Source organism: Helicoverpa zea, chromosome 18 (genome assembly GCF_022581195.2).
Source record: "Helicoverpa zea isolate HzStark_Cry1AcR chromosome 18, ilHelZeax1.1, whole genome shotgun sequence".
NCBI classification, from domain to species: Eukaryota; Metazoa; Arthropoda; class Insecta; order Lepidoptera; family Noctuidae; genus Helicoverpa; species Helicoverpa zea.
In genome coordinates this window covers 9,053,866-9,081,173 of record NC_061469.1, presented here as the reverse complement: position 1 = coordinate 9,081,173, position 27,308 = coordinate 9,053,866, and the positions used below count along the sequence as shown (strand labels likewise).

General features: G+C 37.8%; 1 protein-coding gene across 1 annotated transcript in view; it reads left to right on the top strand.

Annotated features, from left to right (window-relative positions):
- Positions 1–238: 238 nt before the first annotated feature.
- Positions 239–27,308, top strand: part of LOC124638663 (monocyte to macrophage differentiation factor) — a 34,312-nt gene continuing 7,242 nt past the window's right edge. The window contains exons 1-3 of the mRNA XM_047175661.1: positions 239–597; positions 11,249–11,439; positions 19,687–19,939. Coding sequence (XP_047031617.1) covers positions 433–597; positions 11,249–11,439; positions 19,687–19,939 — 609 coding nt within the window. The 5' untranslated portion in view covers positions 239–432. The remainder of the gene's footprint in view (positions 598–11,248; positions 11,440–19,686; positions 19,940–27,308) is intronic.

Below are 27,308 nucleotides of genomic sequence, written 5' to 3'. Positions count from 1 at the left end.
TGCTCTTTGTTCACTAGTTTTTAACGAGGAAATCTTTTATATTTAAGCAGCAATAAAAATCTGTATGGCAGCTTGTGTTTATTAACCATTGATTTTACAATATTTATGTTTACCATGAAATATGCATGCAATATTTTTATTAGTCCATTCAATTGTTGCCATACTGCAAAAGCAGCCGTCACTCTCTCAGTAGTGTCAAAAAATAACAATCAGAGTTTGACATCAGTTTTGTGAAGCTGTCAAATTCCATTCCGTCATATCGCATCGACCGAGGTGGTTGTAAAATTAAAAAGAGACAAAAATGTGTTTTAAATCTAAAAAAATGTAAATTGAATTACTAACATGAATGGTAACATCCTTACAAGATTAACCGTGCAGTTGTTGGTCTCATGACCATTTAACATTCAGCTGCCATACAGAAAAAACGTATAAATGGGTGACGTTCTAAGCTTGTTTTCTGTGATAATAATGAAATTTAAATCTAAGTTCAATGAAAGTAAGATTTATTTCCACTACGATCTTCCTTGGGAGAAGCTGAAGACGGTGAAATGGATGAATGAGAAGGCCACCGCGAACAGGGCCTATGTGCCCACGACGGTGAGTAGCTTTTCGCGCATAATATAAAAATATTATTTCAAACATTAGAATGTTGCTTTTAAAACATATCGGGTAGCATAGCAATTTTCATTATCAGTGGCAGCAATTGAAGGATTAAAATATAATTATTAATGTTCCATTACAGTTTTAATACAAATTAGTTTCTTATTTTTCTGTTTGCACTGAGAAAAATAAACTACTCAAGCATTTTTAACTTAAAATGAGTCAGTGAACAACAACAGTTAAGATTTTGTATTATTTTTTCTCATTTTTAGATGAACATGCAGTCTGTTTTTTTATTTATAAACCAGTTCATGTTATGTTTTGAAACTCATGGGTACCTACTTACTGCCAAAATATTACAAGTCTTGGTATTGCATATGCATTTCTTATTTATTTAAATATTGATAACAACGGAAGAAAATAACAAAATATTTGTTATTTTATAAATAGTTATTTATTAAGGATTTTCATTAAATAAACATTATGCACACAATATCTACAAAAGCCAAAAAAGTCTGCTTTATTCTTCTATTTTTTTTAATATTATCAAGCTTTACTATTTATGGCAAATCATACAAAAAATACTTAAAGCGGCTTTCTTATCAGTCAAAAATCAAAACATTGATAGTATGAAAAAAGCAAATTCACATAAACAAAGTACCTATATTTAATTGCAAACATGTGTATAATTACATACATTTTTGTATATTGAAGGCCCTTAACCAAAGTTGATACATATTAATAAACTAATGTATGTTCTACCGCCTTAAATGCATGATAGATTATGTTGATTTCTCAATAGTTGCAACAGAACTATTATTTGTAGGCCACTGCACTCTTTTAAGTAATTAATGTTTTAATAGAAACTTCATTAACTGACTTATAGCATATGCTTTACTTTTGATGAAAAATTTGGTTATGAATGGGTTCATATACGGACTGGTACAATAATTCTTGTTAAGACTCATCAGAAGAAATACTCAATTTAATATACCTAGCACTAGTTATCAGTTATAATTATGAGGCCCATTTATTTTGGAGCAGTTTTATGAATGAATCATTATTTCGTCAAGTTTAGGTCAACTTAATGAAATAATGGCTGGAATCTTTACCTGCAATGGAATGCCTTGAAAGTAAAAACATATTTTGAACCTATGAGTTGCAAGTTCAGAGGATTAATTACTAAGCAACCCAAAAAGTAGAAAACAATATTTGTTATTGTTACAAAAGTAATCCTAAATAGGTTTTTATCTCCAAATAATAAGTAACTTACGCTGAGTTTCTATTAAAAATACCACTTGTTTTTTCTTACACATGGTACTTTTTTTTCATAATCCTCATAGAACCTACGTCATAAAGCTACCGTACGTAAGCAAAATGAAACGCTTTTTTTATCATAAAGGAACTGCCAGACGTAAATGGCACCCAACATCTATTTCGATACTCTTCCCTATCAACAGCGGTTTTAATAGCTGTTTTGATGGATGTAAAACATGCCGTAATTTACGCACGCCTTCTTTAATAACGATAACACTAAAGTTGAGTCCAAAATCCGCAAAGTAAATGATTGATAGTCAAAAACCGGACACGCTAAATTTGTGTGTGGGAACTTCGGGATTTGCCATCTAAAACGTCATGCATCTATCTAATTATGCTGTGTTTTATCCACCCGCAATATTAGTTGTCCTGATACGACAAAACGTAATTCTCCAACAAACACCACGTACGTCTAACAGACAACTAACACTGATTGCATTAGGTACATATGTTTACACACAAAATTATACCATATCCTGCTACTGATATGTAACATAAATAAAGATATCATTATCTTCTATTAGCACACCGAAAATGTGTCGAGACGCAAATTAAGTTAATTTACACAACGAAATCTGTCATTCTGCAGGTCCATGAAAAGCCCTAATAAAAAAGATTCTAATCCCCTTGCGGTAATAAAACGTTTAGGAAATTTCCAAACCGTCTTTTCTCTTTGCAATGCCTCTAGCAAATGAAAAATAATGTAATTCCTTCAGTGATAAACTGTTGCCCTGCCATCTGACCTTTCAGATTAAAACGGGAAACTTTCCAGATATTAGATAAAGGGTCTAACTAATTACATTGCTACTCCAACGGATTTTAATGGCAATAATGTCTGTGTTCCCGAGCTGCCAGTATCAATGACGATTACTTCCATTAGCAAAGCTGAAGACCCAATTTCGAACTCCAACCATCCTGGGAATCTATTACAATATTACCAAGTTGTACAAACCACTTTAAAAGTTCATAGAGTATCCACCACTCAACTACATCAATATCGCAAAGATTTTTCTACTTTATCTTTATTGCAATTCCAGAGATCATGTTTGCTCAGTGCACCCGTGAAGAGAGTAGTGTATAAATATTATGTAACGTGTGTTTACATACAAAATTAACCGTGTTGGTATCTGTCTGGTTGATATGAAGTACGAGCGTGCAATCACGGCACGAGTCACGCGATGAGGGGATGTTACCGCACACGATTATTTCACGATCATCAATCATACACACCGGTTTTATCGTAATATCGTAAATATTCCCATTAAACATTCGTTATATTGATTGTTATAACGGCTCTCCGTTCCCATATATTATGTATTGTTCATTCATGTTTATTCATTTGTCATTCAATCGTATTCGTGTGGTCTCGTAGTCTGTTTATCTTTATGCACGCATAAATCTCGAAATTACTGGAACGGATTGGGCAGTTCTATTTAGTAATGATTTTTCACGCATTGTTTTAGAGCCATGCTTTATGATGTTCTCGAGAAAACGGCAGTCGTAAAAAACTAAAAACATAATTTTGAACATCACGTCACGAGAACATGTCTGTTTTTTATTTGAAAAGTTTTTGCGAGGGTGTATCCCGTAGATCCTTACCTACCAACTTATTTGAACTGCGGGAGGATTCATTATGTACCATTCTCACGTAGAACCTCACTTTCTTGTCGCTGATTACTTCGTCCTATAGGTCCTTTGTTTCTGATTCCAACATACATTTTTACTTACAATAAGGCTTCGTATTTTTCTGCAATTTGCTCTTTCTCTGTACGAAAGACGCTTAAAAAAACCGTATCTTGCTTGGTAGCAAATAAAACCGAACAGAGTTTATCTGTGTTAAAATTTCACGCACGTTCCAAGAAAGAACTGAGATTGAAAATCTCGTTAAATGTACAAAAGTAGAAACAATAGCGCGTAACCTATGATTACTTCGAAACGAAAACATGAATAGTCACCTAACTGCCCCAATTAATATGATTAGCGTAAGTAGGAACGCATGTAATAATTTATTCATAGTAAGGGATTGTTCACACCAAACGTATTGTCCGCCGCTGACTGTGAGTATACTCACAGTCGGCCTCAGTGTGAACGTCGACTCAATCTGCAGTACGCGTACTCACCAAGCCGACAATAGGCTATAGCGTACGATGCGCTACATGTGTGAACAAAAGAATACGCTCGTGTAGGTTCACACTAGATGCGTACGCTGAGCGGCCGACTATTCTACACATAAAAGAGCTCAGTATTTGAAGTTGCTCGTAGTATTTTATAAACGATCTCTGAGATCACTCGTGGTTCCCATACGATAAAACTAGTGTATTTTTTTAAAAAATATAAAATAAAATAAAATATAAATAGAAAAATATTTATTTAAATACAATAATTTATAATAATTTTGCAATCGCTTCCATTACTGGATCAGCATCCTCACTTGCGTCGTCGGCTGCAGTTCCATACATTTTCTGCGAGTTAAATCTCTTGAGCATCTTTGAAGTTACTTTAAAATTAACACATCCTCAATCAATCGCAACTTGCGAGAAAGTTCTTTCCACAACAGCGTTAGAAAAAGGCAACGACAAAATTCCTAATGTCAATTTGCTTATATGTCCGTAAGTTTTATCACCAACTGCATTTTTGTGTGTGGTTCTATGGTGGAATCAAATGAAGTAGTAAGTAATTTGGTCGCGTTCAGTCATAAAACTTTTCCGAAAAATCCTCCAACTCCCTCCAAGCCAATTTTTAATCCCCCCGCTGATCCCCCCAAAGGATTGTTCCCCCCAAAAAATCCCCCGTGGGCAGAAAATACCCCCAAATTTGTGGGGAATCCCCCCAATCTGGCATCACTGCGCGGCGGTGCGGACGCGGCGGAGCGGCGGTGCGTACGCGGCGGAGCGGCGCTATTCGGCAACTGCGTCCGCGTAGCCAATCCGCGTCCGCCGTGCATAGTCGCGTAGTAAAATAATCGGCTACTGAGAGTCAGCTACAACAGACGACGTAACAGCGTATAGTCGGTTCGGTGTGAACGACAATTTCAATATATATGGAAAAGCAATAAACTGCGTAACGCGCGCTCACAGTCAGCGGCGGACAATACGTTTGGTGTGAACGATGCCTAAACACATAATAATTGCGGTAGCCTAAGTCACGTCAAGTCAAGTACGAGCTATCTAGCCTTGAATGTAAACACACTGCCTACTAATAAGTTACCTATTACTTGTAAGAGATTTCAAATCTAAAATAAAATATTCCCCATTCATGTTCAAAATATTCCCAAATGGCCCATAATGAGCAGGGATCGGAATATCATTGATCCATTATTTTGTAATTAGAGTCCCTTGGGCACTTGACCCATAAACCCTGCGCGCCCTATGAGCGGTAGCTAAATCGAGCGACCCCATAAAGGTCGAATGCCCATCTTATTTGGTATTTCCATGGCCCATATTGCCCAACCAACCCTAAGCATATAAAGAAAACTTTCCTCACTGTAATACTGTGTCGATATAGCCAGTGTCGAAACTAGGGCTGTGTCGACTTTGCCCAGGCACAGGGAACAGAATCAGGCGAGGTGCAAACCACGACCAAGTTTTCCTGTAATAGCCCATTCACAGCAAACAATGCTTAGACATAAATTTCTCTCGATAAATGGGTTAATGGGAATATAATTGCACTTTTTAAGTACTCTAAACAGAATAACAGGCTCCGCTCGCGCCTTCTTGTATTTTTTTTTTCATCGGATTACTTTATGCGATCACAAATTAACACATAGACCCGCGGTGAGTTACTGAAATTGGCATACACTTTAAATCATTGCGTAGTTTATAATAAAGGGTGATGCGATTGTGATGGCGAAAGAAGACCCTGGGGAGGCCAAGACTTCTAATCCGTTTATGATAAGGGTGCAATATCAGAAACCCGCACCGCACAAAATTCTAGTTACGGCCCTGGGTATAGTCAACAAAACAAGGCGTGGGAGGCCCCTATGCGGTTGGTGGCCGAGAAATATTACAGGTCACTTGTGGCGCCGATTAACGGCTGACCGAGAGAGTGACCCGAACAAAGAGAAGCCTATACTGTGTTATTAGATAGATAAAGCTTAGAATAGCTTAGATAAGATCGAAGTTATGTGTCTTACATAAGCTACTATGAAGGTTTTGTTCGAATCCTAATTACTAATTAATTATACTGGAACATTAGATGATTATAATCGTCTTCATCTCTTTATCTTATCGTTGACAACGGTATGTACATATTTGTACGTGTCAATAAATATTTTTCCTTTCAATCAAACATATTGTAGAAGCAAACATAGCTTAAAACCCATCATTGTTGCCTACAGCCAATATTTATTTAATACACAATAAGACACCTTGAGTGGCAAGTGATATCAAACACCTATGTACGTATCTTTGTTCCCACCAAATGTCTTTTTAGAACATTTGATGAATAGCAATTAACCTGGATTGAACTTGAAATGAAATGAAATCGTTTATTTTGCAAGTTGGACATTACATCACTTGTACACGTCATTTTAAGAACGCTGAGGTCGGCATTTCCTAACTGACTGATCCCTGAGAAGAAACGCCGAAACAAACTCAAGGGTCATAGTCTATTTTAAAGTCCAAACATGTTATAAATCAAATAATATTATGTGTGAGTGTCACCATGTACGCTGACATCTGTAGTCATTTGTTTAGTTACGCAGTTTTATTTAGCGCATGTCGGTGTACACAGATTACTTACGGTTAATTATATGATTCATTTATATCTCTGTAATGATAGCTTTGCTTATTATTCAGCTTCCGCATTGGTAATATAATCAACGTCGAGGTATAATCAGTGTATATTGGTTTGCAATCTTTGCAGGTCTTTTCTCGTCTGCAAAAAAAAGAACATAGTTTCAGTCTCATTCTATTCATATTACGTAGTAATTTTTTTGCCGAGATTTGCTGTTTTTCAATGGTTCAGGATTTATAGTTCATACGGTTCACTTGTATGTTTGATATAAACCAAAATACTATATTTTATAGCCTTACCACAGATCGAAACTATATTATCGGTTGGTGTGTGTTTAACTATAAAATGTCCATACTTTAAACACGATATTCTTACACGTGGCAACGAGGAGACCTACATTTATTATTAATTTCAATCAACTTATTACTAAGCTTTCTTTCTCCGATATTTCCCGAGAAAGCAAATTGCAATTCTTTGCAGTTTCTCGTTCATTTTCTTGGAAAATTTATTACATAGAAGCGAAAGAATTTTTAATAGAATATGATTAAAATAGCGAAGTAATAGCGAACTAGTTGTCAGTAAGCCTGTTACCGGGCGTACGCCGTACGCCTATAGGTTGATCCAATTTAAACACTACTCCATTTTCTATTATTACTATTATGTACTTTGTAATCTTTATTTAGCAAACTAAAGAAGACTTATGCAAGGCTGAATGTTCAATGCAACAATTTTGCATCATTTATTAAAGCTAGGCTAGCTTTCGTAGCAATTTGTTCGTGTGGAGTTCGAGGCATATTGACAATTACAGTTTGAGTTTGGCTTTCATTTCAACATCCTTGGCCAGTCGATATGTGACTACAACCACACTGGTCTAAACTGAAACTGGTCCGAAACTGGTCTGAGGAGGACAGATCGTCACTTGCTCCATTTAAAACAGTGGTACTCAGCTGCATCTAGTTAGACTGAATGCTGACCCCAATATACTTAGTACGAAAAAGCTAGGCCAATGATGACCTTTGCGATTAGACTTTGTTAAGGTGAGCTTCTTTAAAACAGAAACGAATATTTTTGTACCTATCTGGTGTTCCGTTCGGTCTCGAGAGGGATTTAACTTATCCTGCCTATACAAGAAGATATAAAACCGTATTTTATGCTACCTACGGATCAAGTCCTTGCTTCGAGAAATAACATTTCTAGAGGTAGAGAAGCATTATAAGTATTTTCTCGCTGACATGTACCTGCACTACCTGCATTTTTATTTAAAAGATGACTTTAATAAAAAACCGGCCAAGTGCGAGTCGGACTCGCTCACGAAGGGTTCCGTACCAGCGCACAGAGGAGCGAAAACAATAGGGTCCCGTTTTACCCTTTGGGTACGGAACCCTAAAAAGATAAATAGTATCCGTATTTCTTACTGTATACGTATAATTCGTCGTTAGTCTCTTGTTAGCGTACACCTGCCAATATTGGTTGCTACAATATCTGCAAAATTGTACGCAGGTAAAATGTGTTCCAGATTGTATTAAAGTGATATGGGATAACTGAAACTGTTCGACCGAACGGCATACAAAAGCTATCGAGATAAAAATCCAATTTGCTAGGAAGTGCAATACCAATACCGCACTATGACAGAGTAAAATGTGTTACTGTTTGACATGCATTCCAAAAGATACGTGTATGTATCGAGAAATATTGTTTAGAAATCCACGTGGACAGGCAATAAAGCTTACTTACTTCCTATAGCCGTTACCTGTTTCACCCACGTCGCTTTAGAACTAATTCGCGCAAATTGTTACTACCCTTTTACCTTTCCTCCCCCACATTTTATATCAAACGGCTATTTAAACAATTTTTATTTATTTTATACTGTACTAGCTGTTGCCCGCAACTTCGTCTGCGTGGGCAATATAGAATCGTCAAAATACTACTTATCCCGTAGGTGCATTCTTTCACGTGACAGTATAATTAGGATTAGCACTTAGCAGTCGCATAGATTCATTGATCAAGGTTGTGTTGTGGATGTGACCATTTATCTAAACAAAAGAAGTAAAGTTTGTGACGTTGTTCAGCCAATTTGGAAAATTATTACGTATGGTGCGTAAATAATTTTCACAGGAAACAGCTATAATCTATGTCTCCATGCTTTGAGTCTGACAAAGCTGTCATTTGTACATTTTCTGCAGCTGCTGCGACTAATCAGAAGCCTGAAAGTCTGTCAGTCTTACCATAATATGGATATCGTCTTGTATAGTTGACTGGATTGTAGATAGGTAGTCGCTCCAAGCAAAATATTGGTACTCAAACAGATTCGGTGACTGGAAGCCAACACCAACATAGTTGGGGAATAGCTGGATGGATGATAAAATGAGTCATCATCATCAGCAGGCGCATAGGGTAGGATAGTTTTTTGAGCACGCGGCGCTCGAGTTGCGTTCTTACCTCTTCGCTTGCTATCCCCGCCGCCCGCTAAACGCCTTAGCAGCTAAACGTCAAGGAGAGCGGCGCGTGCGCGCCGCGAGCGCGCTGCAAATGCCGCAGGGCAGCAAAACGCGACGCTCACGCAACGCAACGTGGGGGAGGCCTAAGCCGGGACTCCACCGAAATGTTTGCATTAGTTCACGAATAGGCAAAATGTACGTATCTGTGAGAGTCCACTTCATGTGTTCGTACTTGAAACCTGTAGTTTTGCCAAGATTTTCAGAATGTACGCTCGCAATTTGTCATTTCTTGGTGGAGCCAGCAAATCAAAAGAAACATAAGTGTTGTATACTGTGCGTCACTACCGCACACCGGGAAAATTTCGCTCTTGCGGAGGACGTTTATATACCATATTTTGTGTCACACATAAACAGGACGACAGTAAGTATCCACCGAAACACTTTCAAAGATCTGATGAACGAACAAATCGGACCTGACTTGGTCACCTGGGGCCAATCAGAGCTCTATGAAGTGATAATACGCTTTGGCTCCTACTGTTATTGTGGTTTCTGAAAATTTATTCACCTCATTCAACGATGAATGTAATTCTGATGGTACTATTAAGAACACTTGCTTAGCGCAGAAGCTGACGTTGGCAGGTCAACTCTTTTGACTTCTCGAATAGGATACCATTGGTTTTTGTGCAATGCACACCTGCAATGCATTCTGGATCAGGATAGGATATAGGTGGATAGGATTTGCAACAGAGAACAATTCTGTCTTTGTGATTAAATTACATCAAACGTAGTTTTATATAAAAGGTGTTTTTTAGGGTTTTTAGACTTGGCTCGGGTCTTACTGAGACTGTTCGTAATCGTGAACAGTGTATTTGCGATCAGAAGTTGAAAGTAAGCATGTCTCTGGTATGCGGCGCGTAATTTGTACGTTTTCAGACGCATAAAGCATTTTACGTGTGTATGGTATTAAATAGAGAGAGCTCCCATTTCTTATCTGCACTTTGTATCTGGGCTTGTTTTTAAAGCTACAGAATCCTACATTACCTTCCTCACGCTTAGCAGCGCTTGCGAGAGATAGATCCTCATTTCTTCTAGGATTAAGTTTACATATTTTGCATCAGAAAAATAATTAAGGTCTACTTAATACTACTCACTCAAAGTAATTTGTTTTAAGGCCACCACATTAGTGGAAGATAAGCTAAACTATGTTTATGAAAAAATCCTGATACGAACTCCATCTGTAACTTTAAATGATAATTAATTGTTCCACTAAAGTCATCATTTTTGACATAATGTTCAAAAAATAATTTAGATGGCACCGTTTTAAATTTGGCTGAGAACTATTAATTTTCTTTTCATCAAGGTAATAATTATAGTTGGATTTTGATGTGGCACGGCAAACTGACAAACATTATTGAAATGTCTATCGAAAAATTACACTACGTGTTAAAATATGGTGAATTACGGAAAATACACAACTCCATCTGTTGAAATAATAATCCTCTATAAAGAATGTATGGTAATATTGTAATTTACCACCTCGCTCCTTTGACCACAGATGGAGCTACTTTAACCTTGGCTAAACAAAATTTTCATATTTTTTTTTTCTTCCGAAGTTACTTATAAAGGTGTGATTTTCTGTGTAAAGATTAATAATAGGCCGATCAACTAATATAAGTACAACATTCAAATGTACAGTTTTGACAAATAGATTGCGTGTCGTTATATTTTACATCTTGAATTCACAAAATTAATCATATCTTTTGATAGAGTGAATCGATTTCGATGAAACAAAAACTAAGTAATACCCCAAGTTACGTAGAATTTTTGTATATAAGCATTGTGTGCATTTAATTCGTAGATTTTACGTGAATCCCGAACAAACAAACAGATAAACAGACAAACAGACAAACAGACAAACAGACAAAAATGACAAAAATGATGGAAATGGGTTCTGTTAGTTATCCTTTAACATGCTGGCTATTTTTTTTGTCAATTTCTTCAATGTACAAAAATTACTTTTCTACAGATTTATTATATGTATAGATGTACAAAAAGTTACATTGGCGGACCTAATGCCGCAAGGCATCCTCTACCAGTCAACCATCGTTAGTTAATTTTACTCGGGATTTTAATAATTCAACTAGTTCTTTTGTCCACAGGTTGAGAACGTAGCGAACGTATGCACGCACGCGCTATGCGTCGCGCCTGCGTCGCTCGGTGCGCGGGAGTTGCTGACGCGTTCCGTGAACGCGCCGCAAGCCATCGCCGCCGTTGTATACGGGCTGGCATTGTGCCTTCTGTTCGCGGTGTCCACCACCTTCCATTCAGTATGCTGCTGTAGGTCTGATACGTGAGTTGAACATAGTATCTGTATTTTGTGCTTAATAGGGTTGTTTCCTAGTATTCATTTAGTTAAAATTAAATAAATGCACCGAAAGTTCACAAAACTAGAAACACGATAAGCTATATTATATTATTTATAAATGACCATATATTTTTTAATTAATTTATGAAATTTTAATTTTGAGCCTGTGACGTCACGCCATTAAAAACGACGAGAAGAGACCGATGACGTCATCCTTTCTATATTTGACAATGACAAGTATTTGACAGTGACAGATATATCGAAATAACCTCAGAATTAATGTTTTGTTTATTTGCTTCTGTGAAGTTCTGTGTGTTAATTGCATTTAAGTGATACAACTGCTAAAGAATTATGGAGAAAGGATTTATGAAAGCTGATAGTTACAATCTGCCAAGAGTAGACTCTTTTATGGTCGCTCAATTCTTTGCCAATAACCAAGATTTTTATTCAGCGGTACGTGGATGAACAGTTTATTTAGAGCACTAATGGTCGTATTTCCACAGTCTCGCACAACACAAACCTTGTAGACATTCATTTAGTTTAAGTTTTTTGAAAAAGCATCAAATCTTTTCGAACGCGGACACAAACATAACCTCAATATAAATAAACACAAACTTTACGTTTCTTTGCACCATTTCATTTTTCCGCGTACACAACACAAAACATTTGAGGTATTTTATTTTTGTGCAAATGTATAAAAATAATCTATATGTATAAAATATTATACTTTTTGTAGCTATTTTATAAAAATACATTATTAAAATAAAGAAATCCATTAGTTGGTATGTTAGTTTTTTCTCGTTAGATGTGCTTTAAAATGTAAAGGAATGAACAGAGAACGTTGACGTCACAGTCACGTGATCTAGCGTTTTCTGAGCAATATTTTAAGACAAATAGAAAAACATGTAATACATAAAAAATAAAAAGATTTGAGACGAAAAATGAAAGAGAGGGTGATCTTAAAATTATTTAGAAGCTATCTAAATAGATTTCCGAAAATTGGAAACAACCCTATTGCTTTTCATCGCTTAAGATCTTCCTTCAAAGTAAAACTGATTTAAATGACACACGGTCCTATTATCACACGTTATACCAGACTTTCCCTTCGGAAAGATGGCTTTAACGTGAAATAATATGGCCGCTGAAAGTAATGTTATTAACACTAAAGTTGCACTAACTCGCCACTAAGGCATAAAGATTTTAATGTCAGCTCTGTTTATCGTGAGCCACACGTCTGCTGTTCTGCGAGCTTTCCACGAGTTTTTAATTCGGTACCAGTTCAACTTGGTCATTTTAGTTAATGTACGGAACATGAAACTACTGTGAAATAAAAGAGCATCATCCAAGTTAGTACCAAAAAGCATCAGATAAGTTCCATTACAGACGTTTTGAAACTTAATAAATGGTCTGAAATGCCGATACGCCATTTAAGGACCTCTTTAGATCATATATATTGGACCGTCCTACAGCTCAGGCGTACCAAAATATCGTTTATAATTACTTTGAAGTCGACCTACAATGTCCTTGAGTATCAAATGGCCCTCTTCGCCAGCTTCAATCACTTGTATCGAAAGTAATGTGTAAAGTTTGCACTCTCGCACAAAACTTCGACCGTTTCTACCAAAGTTTTTCGAACGAAACTGCGGTAGGTTTTAGCTAAGTAAGAACTCGCCCTCGTTACATATCTTTGCAATGACCCACCCCATATTTTCCGTTGTAATGTGGGACTGGCCTCGATTATGTGCGATCGAACGTATTTTTTTACTCCGAATATTGCGAAGAAATGACAGGTACAAAAATAGAATACATATTTGAATGGATTACGTTCTGTCTTGTATGGTGACAAATAAATGTTTGTTATTCCTGAAAGGCACCCCATCTCCGTATTCAGCCAGAGTGATTACTAAGCAGTAGTAATTCGCTAAGGGTAATTGCGTTCTCATGGGATGGAGAGTGAGCTGTTCCCAATTCATTAGGGAACATTCCAAACACTGCCTTCTAATTGAAAATCTTTCACGAAGGCCCACATTTTCCTTTCCTTTTTATCGGTTTCGTGCCAGTTCATATTGCCTACAACTAAGCTTCATGCTATATAAGCGTCAATAATCGCCAAAATGGCTTCTAAAATAGGTAATTTAATATCCAGCCAAGGCTACAAAGATTAGCTTGATCCTATCAAACTAGCTTTGGCGTGTATCGAATATTACGTTTTATATGAAATTCTGCGTGATGTGTCTCACAAAACGAAGGCGGTTGAGGATCGCATGTATGAACACCTATTGTAGGTACAGTATTGTGCCATCGATCTATAGGACTTGGTTGTTACGATAACGATATAATATTTCGCATACCTACTAAAGGATTTTCCCACAGAGACTTATAGCAATACTGATCATGGCGTCGGTCGTATACCTAAATTCCCAACATCTGCTAACTTGCTTAAGTTCGCATAAAGCTTTACAGCGAACACAAATTTCCTATTTATTGAGCCATAAATTCCCTGATCGAACTGGATAGGGATGAATGCGGTGATTAATTAGGACAAGGTCACTCCGGGAATGCAAGCAATGCTTTAGCGCTCGTAGTTACAGTTCCAACGTTTCAACCAGTGGCAACAATTATTTCGACAGCGGAATCTTTGAAATAAAACCTTTGAAACTAATTAACTTAATTAGCCCTTAATAAGTCAAGCGCAACATTTTGACAAAGGCCTTTGAAATTCCCAACGAGTGTAGAATAGCGTCATTACTGTTTGTGGCATCGTTGTTCGCTGGTGTTATCTTTAAAAGTAAAGATCTGAGTGAAAGATTTCCAGCTATTACTGGGAAAGATGGCTGAAGTACGAAAAAGCCGCAATTACACCTATCTCGTGCTGGATTCATTTTCAGTTCAGTTACAAAAAGGTTTCTTCTAGTAACTGTAAAAATTTTGCAAATCTTACCCAGCTTTCTTTTTTCAAATATGCATAACAATGCAATTGTTTTGGAAATAATAGAAGAATTAAACTTCTTCTTTAGGTTTTGAAAGGATTATTTGACGGAATTACCAATTAACGTAAAACATGATCGGTCTATAAATAGTCCTATTGTTAAAGTTCAGACTTTCCTATGAACTTGTCATGAATAGGCTGACTTTTTAAACAATCTTATCGATTAATCTTAAATGGCGAAGTCATTTCAGATGGATCCAATTAATTCAACGAACCGATGCGTAATTCCAATACGAATTTGAGAAGGGTAATCGGAATTAGCAATACACCTTTGACCTTTTGTAATTGGTAATTATCTCGTCTTCGCTTGTGTAGGTTTACATGGATCTGCTAACTGCGATATGGGTCTTCAAACAATAATTACTATGTATCGTACACCTGTCTTGTTTCATCATGAAGCTCTCCATCGTCATACATCAGACAAAATTAAGATTATAGCAACATAACTGGCAGTTCCTACAATTCGTATGCATAATATTCATGACGAAACAAAAGCAGGAACTACCCTAATACAAAATAACAAAAGAGCACTATCGTAGTCGTACTACGTAAGATAATGGCTTCTAACAACGATGGTTATGATTGGAAGTCTGCCAATTGAGATAGTCTTACCATCTGTGGGTCTTTAATCATGTCGTTGTGGTGTAGAATCATCAATATCGCCGTAGTATCCGTTGCAATCTCTGTTGCCATGCTCTGACTCTGACTCTGCAGCTCTTGTCCCAACGTGTATGATTTAGGTGTTATTCAACGCTTCACAGTGACAAGTCTCCTCGTGTATACGGATGTCGGTCTCCGCTAGACGTACAGCTGATTTATTGCCACTTTACACGTACCCTTGTTGCTCCTCGTGACAGCCGGCTAGATTAAAAAATAGTCTTCTATCAAGACGAGTGCCGATTATTTCACAAATTCTCTGTGTAGGCACGAAGTTATTGCTCTTATTTCTTATATACTTACTTCTCATGTTCATTACATTCTAGGAATAACATATGAGCTGACGCTATTCCGCTATTGAAGGCTGTAACAAAAGCAGTATGAAATCAAAGTAACTTCAAAACTAGTTAAACTACGCACTATTATTAATTACACCTAATGGACGTGGAAGAATTATGTACAAAGCCCCTGGGCCTAGTTAGGTCGGAGGAATCTTTGAGGCTTAAATTGATACAAGTACAGTGGGAACTTTGGGAATACTCTTGAAACCTAGTGTAAACTAGGCTTTTTATGTAACAACGCTTGTTACAGTTTTTTTCAAATTCAATCTTACATTCATTATAAAAAAATACAGACATTTAAAGTTTTTATAAAGGCTTGTAAAATGCTTTCAATTTTATAACACTGTTAAATTGTGTAAGGGGAGTACAAACAAAGCAAATAACCTAAATAGTAAAACAGCACACGGACTGTTAGAGACCTAAATGGACACGCAATTTTTGGCATAAACCTTCACCAAAAACACAGGTTATTTCATTAGGAAGTACGTGCTACGTGATACAATTACTCCGAAGTATTTCCCACTACACACGCCTCACAAAATTGTTCCAGTGAATAATTAATTTATTGCCGCTATAGGCCTTGGCACAAGGGGTCTATCATCAAATTCTATTCCCGAAACTAAGTTGCTTACATTGCCAAGAATTTGTAACTACCTTATTATTTATGGAATACGATGAAGATTTTTTTTGTGGTACTAATAGTGATTTTCTTTCGACTGTTGCATAGTTTACATGTTGGTAATGGTTTTTCTATATCTTAAAAAGCTTACATGCTTCCACGCTCACCAGTGTAACTATTTACATTTCCTTGTACATTTGTTATCTTTTAAAGTTAAGTTTCCTTTAAATAGATACGCAATATTAAAATAATATAACGTCTCAGAATCAGGTTTATTAGTTTTTTCCATCAAATGGAAAGTCAGTCACAGACGGCCTTTACAGCCAGTGAGCGAGAGGGGACGCGCAGCCAAGCAAGAGGGTTGCAACTGCCTCGGGGACGCCTCAAAGAGATTAATCCTGGCTATAGACTATACAGATGGAAGTGATATTAGGGATCGGCCAACCTATACGTACGTACACAGTTCTATCTATAGCAACTGTTTACAGAGTAAGGGATGTCTAATTTTAGAGCTCTGCCGAAGCCGGATTTATAGATGAAATAACAAAGCAGTCTCTCAACAAAATTAACGCGATCAAATATTTAAAAAATATTGCTTCTTATTTGTATCATATAGGTCACGTATTGCAACAGAAAACTGGAACTAGTTTCCTAAATTGCTTTATAAATAAAAAAATACAGCTGGTAATTTCCTTTTGAAAAGTTTACAAATGGTGGGCATTCGAATGAATGATAAATTACAGTGTAATTTCGATGAACGATGTGGATCGTTTACTAAACGGTCCAATTTTATCGTCGAGCACATGGTCATTGCTGGTGACTATATAATGATATGAATTCAATAATAACGTTATTGACATTCTATTTTTTATCGCTTACGATGATAATAATTCATTGTCCGACTTAACAATAAATAAACATGTAGATAAATGGTGAAATCGGGTAATTAAAGTCAGAAGTTAAATAATGTATCAGTAGGACTACTGTATTTGTATTGTATACTGAAGCCTATAGATGGGAGCTTAAACAATCAAGTATGTTTTGCTGTATCTGACACACATCGACACAACGCATGAAAAATGGCTCCGTCTACAAGCTTGTATGGAAATAATTTCAGCCGCGTTACATTGCTCGTGGTATGAAAATTAGATTTCTGACACATTTCAGATACAATTTTCTGTATTCTGTAGAGCTCGTGTCGGAATATGTATATAGTGATAAAATATATTGAACGGAACGGATATTAATGTACTCTGTTGATAGCTTGCAAGATGAGAACGGATCGTAGCTTCTTTACGTATTATGCATATTATACGTTGTTTGAGATATTATGCTTTCAAACAATGCTATCAAACAAATGTGTAAGCTGAAGCACAATATTTTTCAAAAGAGGCTCTTAGGGACAACGTGGTAAAGTAAGACTAATTTGGCCAACTTAAGATATCAATTGCTCTACGAAATACAATGCACTTTTAATTGGAAACCAGTATAAATCTACGTTCTACAACTGATTTTGCTTTTTGTCTTGAAGTATCAACGTGCTCAATGTTCACCTCGTTCAAAACGTAAGTCACGTTTACGAAACCTTGGTAACTGAAACGAAAGCCTGCAAACGACATAGTTTCATGAAGGGTGTTATGTTTTATAAATAGCAAGTCCTTGTAAGTACTAAGGCTTCATCTGCTGGAGCAAGGTCGGTCGCAGGAAATGGCTCGTTAAGACCACAACGTTTAGGCTATTGAGATGTGTTACCGTACGACATGCGGTTTTGAATTAGTGTATTGTGTGGGCGAAGAATGGCAAAGGCAACGATGGATTACCTAAATGGCTGAATGGCTAAATTGGATTTTATTTTCCACTTTAGATTGAAAAGGATGTCTTTTGCATAGCTATTTTTGAACGTTAAGTGATAGTTAGGAGAAATGTATAAAGAATTTCGACTACGCGCAAATCTTTTATATTTGAAGATTAATACGATTTCAGTTATTTTTATTTATACATATACCTAGTGTTACTGTTAGTATTCCGATAGTGATAAAGGACAATGACTCAGTATATATCAATGACGTTCCCTGAATAAGTAAGGGTTAAAAGATCGTAAAGGGCCAACGATATCGCATAGGGATTACACGACCTACTCTAACGTCCATTGTTGTCGTTAAGTATGCTATCATTTGAATATTTAATTGGGGTTATGCAAAACGATAGATTTATTTCCGGGGAAAATAAACTGTTTACGTATGCCATTTAAAACGATTTGTTATTTGCGTTTTTTTTTAATCCTCACTTGGCTGTTGAATCGGTCTGGTGGAATGCAATGAGGAACAAATGCTTTTCTTTATTTTAATATCATCTACCAAGGCACTATGGGCATTGAGTAACCTAGTTATAGTTTTCCCAGCAACAAAGCCTGGATTGAGTGGTTAAAGCCACGTATAATAGGCTTACATTAATCTATGCAGAGCTCCGAGCTGAATATGCTGTGTGTTGAATGCTCTTTTCCATTGAATTAAACTTTTTTTAAACAAGTCGTAGAACTATCAATTTTCAGTTGCTTTCAGATAACAGCCTTTTTAAAACAAAAAAATATATTTGCATGTACTGGATTTGAGAGTAATTTATCTTTTTCAGAGTGGAATACTATAAGGGCACCTACGCATTATGCGGTTAGCCGGACTGCGGTCAGCCGTGCGGCTGACCGCAATAAAAAATTTGTACGAGAATGTAGTTTTCATTCGCACTACGACGCGGCTGCCGCCCGACCGCTCCGGTCGTTCTGAGCGCTGCGGCCCGACCGGCGGCCAGCCGGACGGTCGCCATACACACTACGCGGATATGCTAGTTTGCGGTTGCCCGCCATTGACGGTAAACGTGTTCACCAACATTCGCGCATTTAACTGATACTTTATTAATATGGATTTCGTTACCGAAAAAATTATAATCGAGATACAAAATAGGCCAGCAATCTGGAATACTAAATCCGCAGAATATTCCGATAAAAACCAACCGCAAACCACTACGGTTTCTAAACGCACTTTCCGGTTGGAGTTGCGGCTATCCGCCACCCGGCTAACCGCAAGCGCAACCGTTTCCTACGGTTAGCCGGACGGCTGACCGCATTCCGGCTAACCGCATAATGCGTAGGTGCCCTAAGTGTGAACGGTTTTAAAACTTCGCGAGTGTGGTTCGGACGCTATCGTGTCACTGTGTCAAGATTTGCTTTTACACTCTGCAAGAGATGAGCGGGCTTATTTTTGGTCGAGAATCAAAGGCCAACGAAGCCCTGTCTGCAGTTTTAATAGACTTTAGCCATGCGCTGTTAGAAATTATTTATCTTTTGACATTATCTTGCCACAAAACCTCAGACACCTCGAGTAAAGCTTACAAGGAAGGATCCTTTTTTTGACAACACAAAAATTTGTGCGTTCATCGCTTTTTCACAGTATTCTCTATGCAACTTTAGCGTTAATAACATACGTAATATTCATATAGCATCATCCTTGCTCATGCACGCTAAACCACTAAGCGATTAATTGATCAACCCGTACCATAAAACCAAGCTAGCATACTGCTAATGTTAATTCTATACTAAACTGTTTGTGCTAAATGCGAACTAAATTTCACAGTAAAATGAAACACTTCCTGCACCGTTGCGACCGGGCAATGATTTACATATTCATCGCGAGTTCGTACTTCCCGTGGCTGACGGTGGGCACGCTGTCCTGCTGGATGTTGAGAGAACTGCGGTGGGTGATCTGGCTGCTGGCAGTCCTCGGCATCACGTACCAGCAAATTTTCCACGAGCGATACAAGATGTTGGAGCTGCTCCTATATCTGGTCATGGGGCTAGGTCCGGCGGCCATCATTGTCACGTCTAATGTACGTCTATTGCTTTGTAACATGATGCTTTTGGCACGGCAACTGCTTTGAGGAAAGTTATGGGCACGAGTACTAAAGTTTCCTTACTTACGTAAACTAAATTAATTTTGTAAACCTGATATCATCACACTTTTAGTCCCAGCTAAAAGAAAAAAGTTTCTAACAAGATTTTTTTGCGTATTCTGTGAGTCTTATCGCGATCTTTACCTTTGAGGTGCTTGTATACCTGACGCAGTGTGAATGAACGTGACCTATCACCTATCAAGTGCAGTTGCTGTGCTGAATATATCACGTGTGGCCTGACTGTTTGCATGCTTTATACTTTGACTTAGGGCCTGCAACGGGAATGTATTCACCCGTGTTAAGTATGCGTTTCCTTCGTAACCACCCGCTTAGTACCACAGAAAGGGTAGCTTAGAGTTATACAATTTGGTCGGATTCAAACGTTTCATGTTTGTATTACTCATTAACCTTTACGTTGCGGGTTGTTATTACAGTGTTTAGTAATTACCGAGTTTGCCCCGGTTGCGAAGAACGCAGCACCTTTGCGCACATTCTCTGCGCGGTCTTAGTTACGCTTTCGCACGTGTATGTTTGCTTACTTGAGGTTACGTAATGCCGTTCATGTGTACGACGTATTAAGTAGATTGGAGTAATGTTTCTTGTGTAACTTTTTATTGTTGTGCCTTGTTTATTGTGGTTTAGAGTACCTACTATTGGAAGGTTATGATCGAGAGTTGGCGTGAGTTCTAACGGTACTACACAAATACCATTGTTAGTGCATTTTTCTAATGTTTAAAAGTAAACATAATGCATTGATTACGTGAGCTTGTCAAATCGTTAATCTGATATTACGTCTTTTGATATCAAAATCTTCCTACATTTTTTATTTCTGAAAGCGGAAAAGCAGTTATTATTCATGCAGGGTATTGGATCCAATCGGAGCCGCTTCAGTCGCGAAAACAAAAGCTTTAAAATTTTAAACCTTGACCGCGTCCGACATTCAAGATAAGCGAGAACTCGGTGTAAATTAAATTGATTACGGTGAACGGCAGGCTTAAATAATCGGCTTTTAATTCTCCCGATAGCTGCTGTGTAGGGTCTCTTGCCTGAACGAATATGCGACCCGTAATCACGCGCGTGGGACCAGAAAGGTTAGACATATGGCATATGTTTTACTTACAGAACACTGTCAACATATTATGTGTGCCCTTTGATCTGATAGAAAAACTAATCATAAATTCCTCTACGTTTTTTGTTCTTCCAATACTTAGATATTACAAAAAGAAAAGTGTCCGATTGCAGTACATGTCTAAAACACCATTTTCTTTCCACATTACGTCATGCAACTTTTTTATGGGCAGTTACGAACTAAGATTCTAAAGTTCATGGCAACACCTTATCAAAAGTGTAGAGACCTAGGTCATATAAGTCACGTAAGAAATGTTGCTATTCAACAAGTATTCACCTTTGTTCGAAACTCTTATCTGTTTTAATGTATGAGTGACATGCAAAACCTCATTGTGTAGTGTTGGCTTTGAAATATAATAGCGCAATGTCTGACATATCAAGTTTTTTTTTCATATGTTTTGGCTGGAAACCTCCTATTATGGGCCTGGAAATAGGTGCAAAAGTAACTTGAAATCTGCACTCGTATTGACGAACGAATACAGTTTTTATTTTGAATAGGCATTCGCAGGCCCAAAATTTGGATCCCGTGGAGAAGACCCGTGTGTCTAAAGCATGGCTATCCAGTGTAAATACTTTACCCAAGGCGGTTAAGAACTTGATTGATGCTTATCAATCTTCGATTTTAACTGAAAGACATCAAAATCAATCTGGAAGAAATTCTGCAAAACGTTACAGTTTACGTTAACGTTACGTTACTTTAGGCTTCAGGATTATTTCATTCTAGTAATTAAAACGACGCTGCGTCGGCGGCTGGTAATAAATTATATGTCACTGGGTATATGTGCAACATATAAATAGTGTTTGTTTATATGCCGAGCTGAAACTGAATGGGAGCATTGATTGTATCTAGTGGCTACCCACGTTACGTGTAAATGTCAGGCAGAAGGAATTACTAGCTGTCAGGGGTTCTAAAATTAAATTAATTAAATCCCTGAGATGCTGACTTGCCTTTGGTTATCTTTCAGACTATACATACTTCAAATAATACATTATTTCGTGAGATCGAAAAGTTTGCATTCATTGAAAATATTGCTTTGAAGAAATTACATATCTCAGAACTTGTAATTAACATAACTCGGACAAGGAGTCATAATTGAACAGTGGACCCTGTGTACCTACTCGAGCATGTTATTACAATGTATTTATTTGTACTGTACACAGTACATATAGGGCATGCAATACCGGTTAACCGGTTTCGTTTTTACCGGTAAATCGCCCATTTTTGCGAGTTTTAAATTACCGGTAAAAATAATATGAAACCGGTAATTTACCGGTTTTTACGTTTTTCTGATAAAATATAGCAATTGTTCATTTAACGTCAAATCTTTGTTATGTAGCCTGAATATAATGTAATGTTGCATACATTACGTATTGTAAGAGTGTTAAAGTTGCTGTTTTTTAGAAAAGTAAACTTGTGTGTCCTTAACTATCTCTAGGTTAGATACAAATCTTCTTTCTCATCTTAATTTATAAAATCTAAACAAATTGTATTCATTCGGTTATTCTGTTTTTCCTCATAGCTGTCAGCTCATACAAGGTACAAATGTTTATTGCTTATTTTTACCTACTCTATGACCTTACTGAGCAAGGGCTTTTACTTCACCACTATGCGGACAGCTCTGAGGACACGGTGGAGCACACAGTCCAGGTGTGCACTGCCTGGGAAGGGTACCGCGGTGTTGTCGTCGAGGCAGTAGGCAGCGGCGACCTTTCGCGTCCTTCCCTGGTTCAAGCCATGGTCCGGAGCTAGAGGGAAAGGGAAGCCGTCGCCCCTTCTGCAAAGCAGTCATGCTCGAGAAGGAGACGGCGGAGCGACTGCGAGTAGCACCTCTCATCCCAGCCGCTGTAGTGGAACAGGAAGACACCACGGGCGCCAAGGGTCGAGAGACGACTCCCGGCCACCGTAGGCGTCGGTCTGTGGGCGGTGAGTTCGGGTGGCTCATCGTTCCACCGTCTGCATAGACAACAGACCCGTGTCAGCGGCGCGCGTTGTTCCACAGGCTCCTCAGGGAGATGTCAGCAATCCCAGTGGGGCCCAGCAGGGCCAAGGCCTGCCGGGGCCGCGGGATTGTTCGAAAGAGTTACCGCTACCCTGGTCCACAAAACACCTACTAAAAAACATGGGTTTTAGGCGATTATCACACTGCCCCGCATGATGCAGCGTAGTGCGTGGATGCGTTTTTTTCCGTTGTATGGAAATATCTCCGTTTGTATGGAAAACACGCATAGTCCAACACACTGAAAATGCATCCACGCGCGTTCATGCGGATCACGCACATACATGCGGAGAAACACGCACCCCCGCGCGTAGGTGCGCGGCGAGACGCAAGGTATGGCACACTGAATCCCGCAATGCCGCGCGTGATTTTGAATGGGCGTGACGTGTATATTTGAAAATGGAACTCGCTGTGCGTGAATTTACAAAACGCACCTACGCGCGTGAGTGCGTGAAAAACCCGCACGATGATGCAGATCTGCACTCCCGCAGGAACGCGCGTAGGTGCGTCGACACGCAAGATGCAGCGTGATGCGGGGCAGTGTGAAGATCACCTAAGACAGAAAGAGTCTGTCATTTGATGATTTACCATAAAAAAGGGCTTTCCCTTCAATGAAAAACATATTTTTTATGGTAATTCTTAGCGTTTATCCCGTCTTGTGACGGGGTCGGCTTTCCGTATCTTCCTTCTTCCACTTCGCTCTATCCTCCTGAATAGACATCTTCCTCTTCAAGTTCGCAGATTTTCATGTCATTCATAACGACACTCAACCACCACGGTTTCGGCCTGCCTTTGCGCCTTTGACCGGGTATATTGAGATTGAGTATCACATTCACACTGCCGATGTCCTCAGGTGTCACTCCTTTTTACATGTCCGTACCATCGCAGCCGTTTTTCTTGCATTTTGTCGGCGACATCGCGTACGGATGGTACTGACATGTTTTTTGTTACGGCCCACGACACAAAAAACGTTTACCACCTTATACTTTGCATATTTATTTAGTTTTTGCTTTAAGACTACCCAATATTATTGTTATAATATCACATTTTAAAAAAAATACAAAAATTACCGTTTTACCGGTTTACCGGTAAAAATATTTTTATTACCGAATTTTTACCGGTAATTTTTGTTTTACCGAAATTGCACGCCCTAAGTACATACAACATTCCCGCTTCTATACAATACAAGGAAGGTACTATATACCACTGTTACATAAATATACCAGTGCCACATTCACGTGAATGTTAGGAAGTTATCGAGCTAAGATGTGGCGTGACCAAGTGGTCCACATTAAATAGGGTCAGGTCAGAATAATGCCAACAGTTTATACCTGTGACATAGGTGAGTACGTCCATGGTGCCTACTTAAAATGCACCTGTATAGACCGTTTTTTTTTAAGTATGTATGTTAGGGAAACCTGCCTACTTAGATTAAAAAAAAAAACTCTCGGAAGAATTTATTCACCAGTAACTTAACTTGGAATTTAGTTGTGCCGCGTTTCTGAAGCATAAAATTTAGTGATGAAGGACGGGCATTTTAGGAGATGTTTCCCATATATTTGGTTTTGTGCGTTTTAGTTGGTTTTGGTAAGGCGAACCGTACAGAAGAAAATACACACTTACACAAAATTATTCTAACTAAACAAAGTAACCAAAGAATTTGAACAATGCACACGTTTGTGATTGAACGAAATTGATTACAAGCGGAATTTAATACACTACAAGGGTTAAGCGAAGCAATTTAATAATGCCATTATAAAACAATTAATTCGTTCTTATCGCGGTCGGCTACAATAAATAAGTATTTTAATTAAGATTTTTGTTGAATGCTGACCGCTTATAACAATGTGGTTAAGTCAATGTAGGTTCTATTTAGGTACTTAAACTGGTATTACCTCTATAGTCGACCTTGGTAATATACAACTCTATGCTTGACTTTTTATACATGTCAATAAGATATTATTTACTCAGTGACCTACGACTTACAATGGGTCACAGAAGGCCAATTTATAATGATTAATATTAGATTAAGTTGATCCTAAAGCCTAGTTAATTTATCGTAAAAGCTAGAGGAAAGGTTTATCGCTCATTGCAATAGTTTCACTTATGATCCGAAGGAATTTTGAGTTTATGCAATAATCTTCAGCATTTTTGCAGAATTTTACTTCATCTTTAATTAAACCAAGTAAATACACCACGTCCTAAATAAACTGCACTTATGTGAGTTAGAAGGCAAAAATATTTTTACTGCGGTTCGCCTTGACTCGCCTTGTAGAGTTACATGCAACGGGACTAATTACTTAGTGCACTACCACTTAGTTTATTGAACTTTGCCCATATCTTAGTTTATTAATACGTACCTACAAATTATCAGTTTTTATTTAGAACGGGAACTTATATAGATTTCATAATGAAAATAAACGCCAACATTTCAAAACTGTCCCCTCGGTTTCAGCTGCGTCCCAATGGAAATACTTCCCCGACCGGGTTAAATGGTAGCCAATACGTTATTCTGACGTAGAGTTGTATACCTAACTGCCAGGTTTTATACCAAAAATCACACAGAATAGCTTTTGCATGAAAGCATAATAAACATCCACTCATCCATAATTTTATCCATCTCAGACGATTGCACATCCAAAACTATCTCGATAGGTAAGTAAGTGTGATGTTTAATGTTAAATTCTTGATCCGTGTAAGACGTCATTAAACACCAGAGAGTTATCCAATTACAGGTTATTAATAAAACAATCATCTATAATTATACGAGTTCTTCTTTCCGTTGTATCATACATGCCTACCTACTTACTTCCTTAGACATGACACTGGTTTGATGTATAAAACAAGACCTTATGTAACTGTGGCTAAATCACTGGCAGATTGGGTCAAAAATTAGAGCTTGTAAATTAATGGTTGATCAAAACAAGCAGGACGTTAAAAAAGGGCCAATCAATTGGGTACGAAAGTCTGTTACCCGAAAACAAAAGGCGTATTTCTGCTGCGTAATAAATAAGTAATTGTTTTAATTAAGCCAATCTCATTGGATGTCGACACTGAAGGCCGCATTAAATACTGTAGGCAATCCAGAATATATTTTTTATGTTAAAGCCTTCATAACAAGACTGAAAACTCTTTTCTAGAAACTCAAAGCAGATATTACTATGTACGTACCTCTGATGGTTTGTACCTCATAAATGAATGTTTCGAACCAAAAGCACAAAAGTAGCAAACTTTGCTGTCAGCGCGTCGCTCATGTGATTACTAAAGTGGTTCTGCACCATTCGAGCTTAAAAAGTTCTGTTTTGTTCTGTTTGCAAAGCTTTTGAATGAAAATTGTATTTAATGTTTTGTGCTCGCATTTCGTAATTCAATTTCATTTTCCGATGCCTGTCTAACCTACTTCCTTGGTTGGTCCCAAGCGCTTTGTGTTTGAACATACGGTCCTGAGCATATGTCTGTTCTTTCGTATAAATGACACTTGATGTAGGCCCTTGTTGTGACTATGTGCTTTCTCCTACGAAAAAAACAGTTCAAGTGCTTTACATAAATGCATTCGTTCTCAGTTCCCACCCTTCGAGTCAAACAGGCTCGCAGCTATATGATCCACAAACGTTACCACTTTTCGTACCAATACTTTCCGTAAATTCAAGCTTTCAGTGTATTCGAATGTTCTAAAGCGTTCGAGAACACAGCCAACCTTCAGTATCATTTCATTATGTAAAACGAGTGTTACCATAAAACAATTACATTGCTATCTGCTGTCACGTCAAGAGTCGGGGCTTGTCCTTAGACTCGCGTTACATAAATTCCATTTAGAACCGTGTGTCGCTTAGAGATTGAAATGTAGTTAACCCGGTCACATTCCCCTTGGGATGGAACTCTACAATATTAGTCCTACATTGTGTTCATTGTGAGCATTTCGGCGGATGCTCACGACACTCATGTTGTATGGAATCTCAGAATGCTATGCTGGCTTTTTATTTATGTTAGGTTTACCTAGTATAGAAGCCATTATATTCAGGCTAGTTCGCTTCTTTACAAAAATAACTAACTTAAGGGACTTTAGCATTTGTACATTATACTAAAAATAGAATCGTTTTAGAAACTATTGTACTGATGAAACCACCGATATTGTAACGGGTTTGTAAATGACAAAATACCTAGCCTTTCTTTAACTTCCT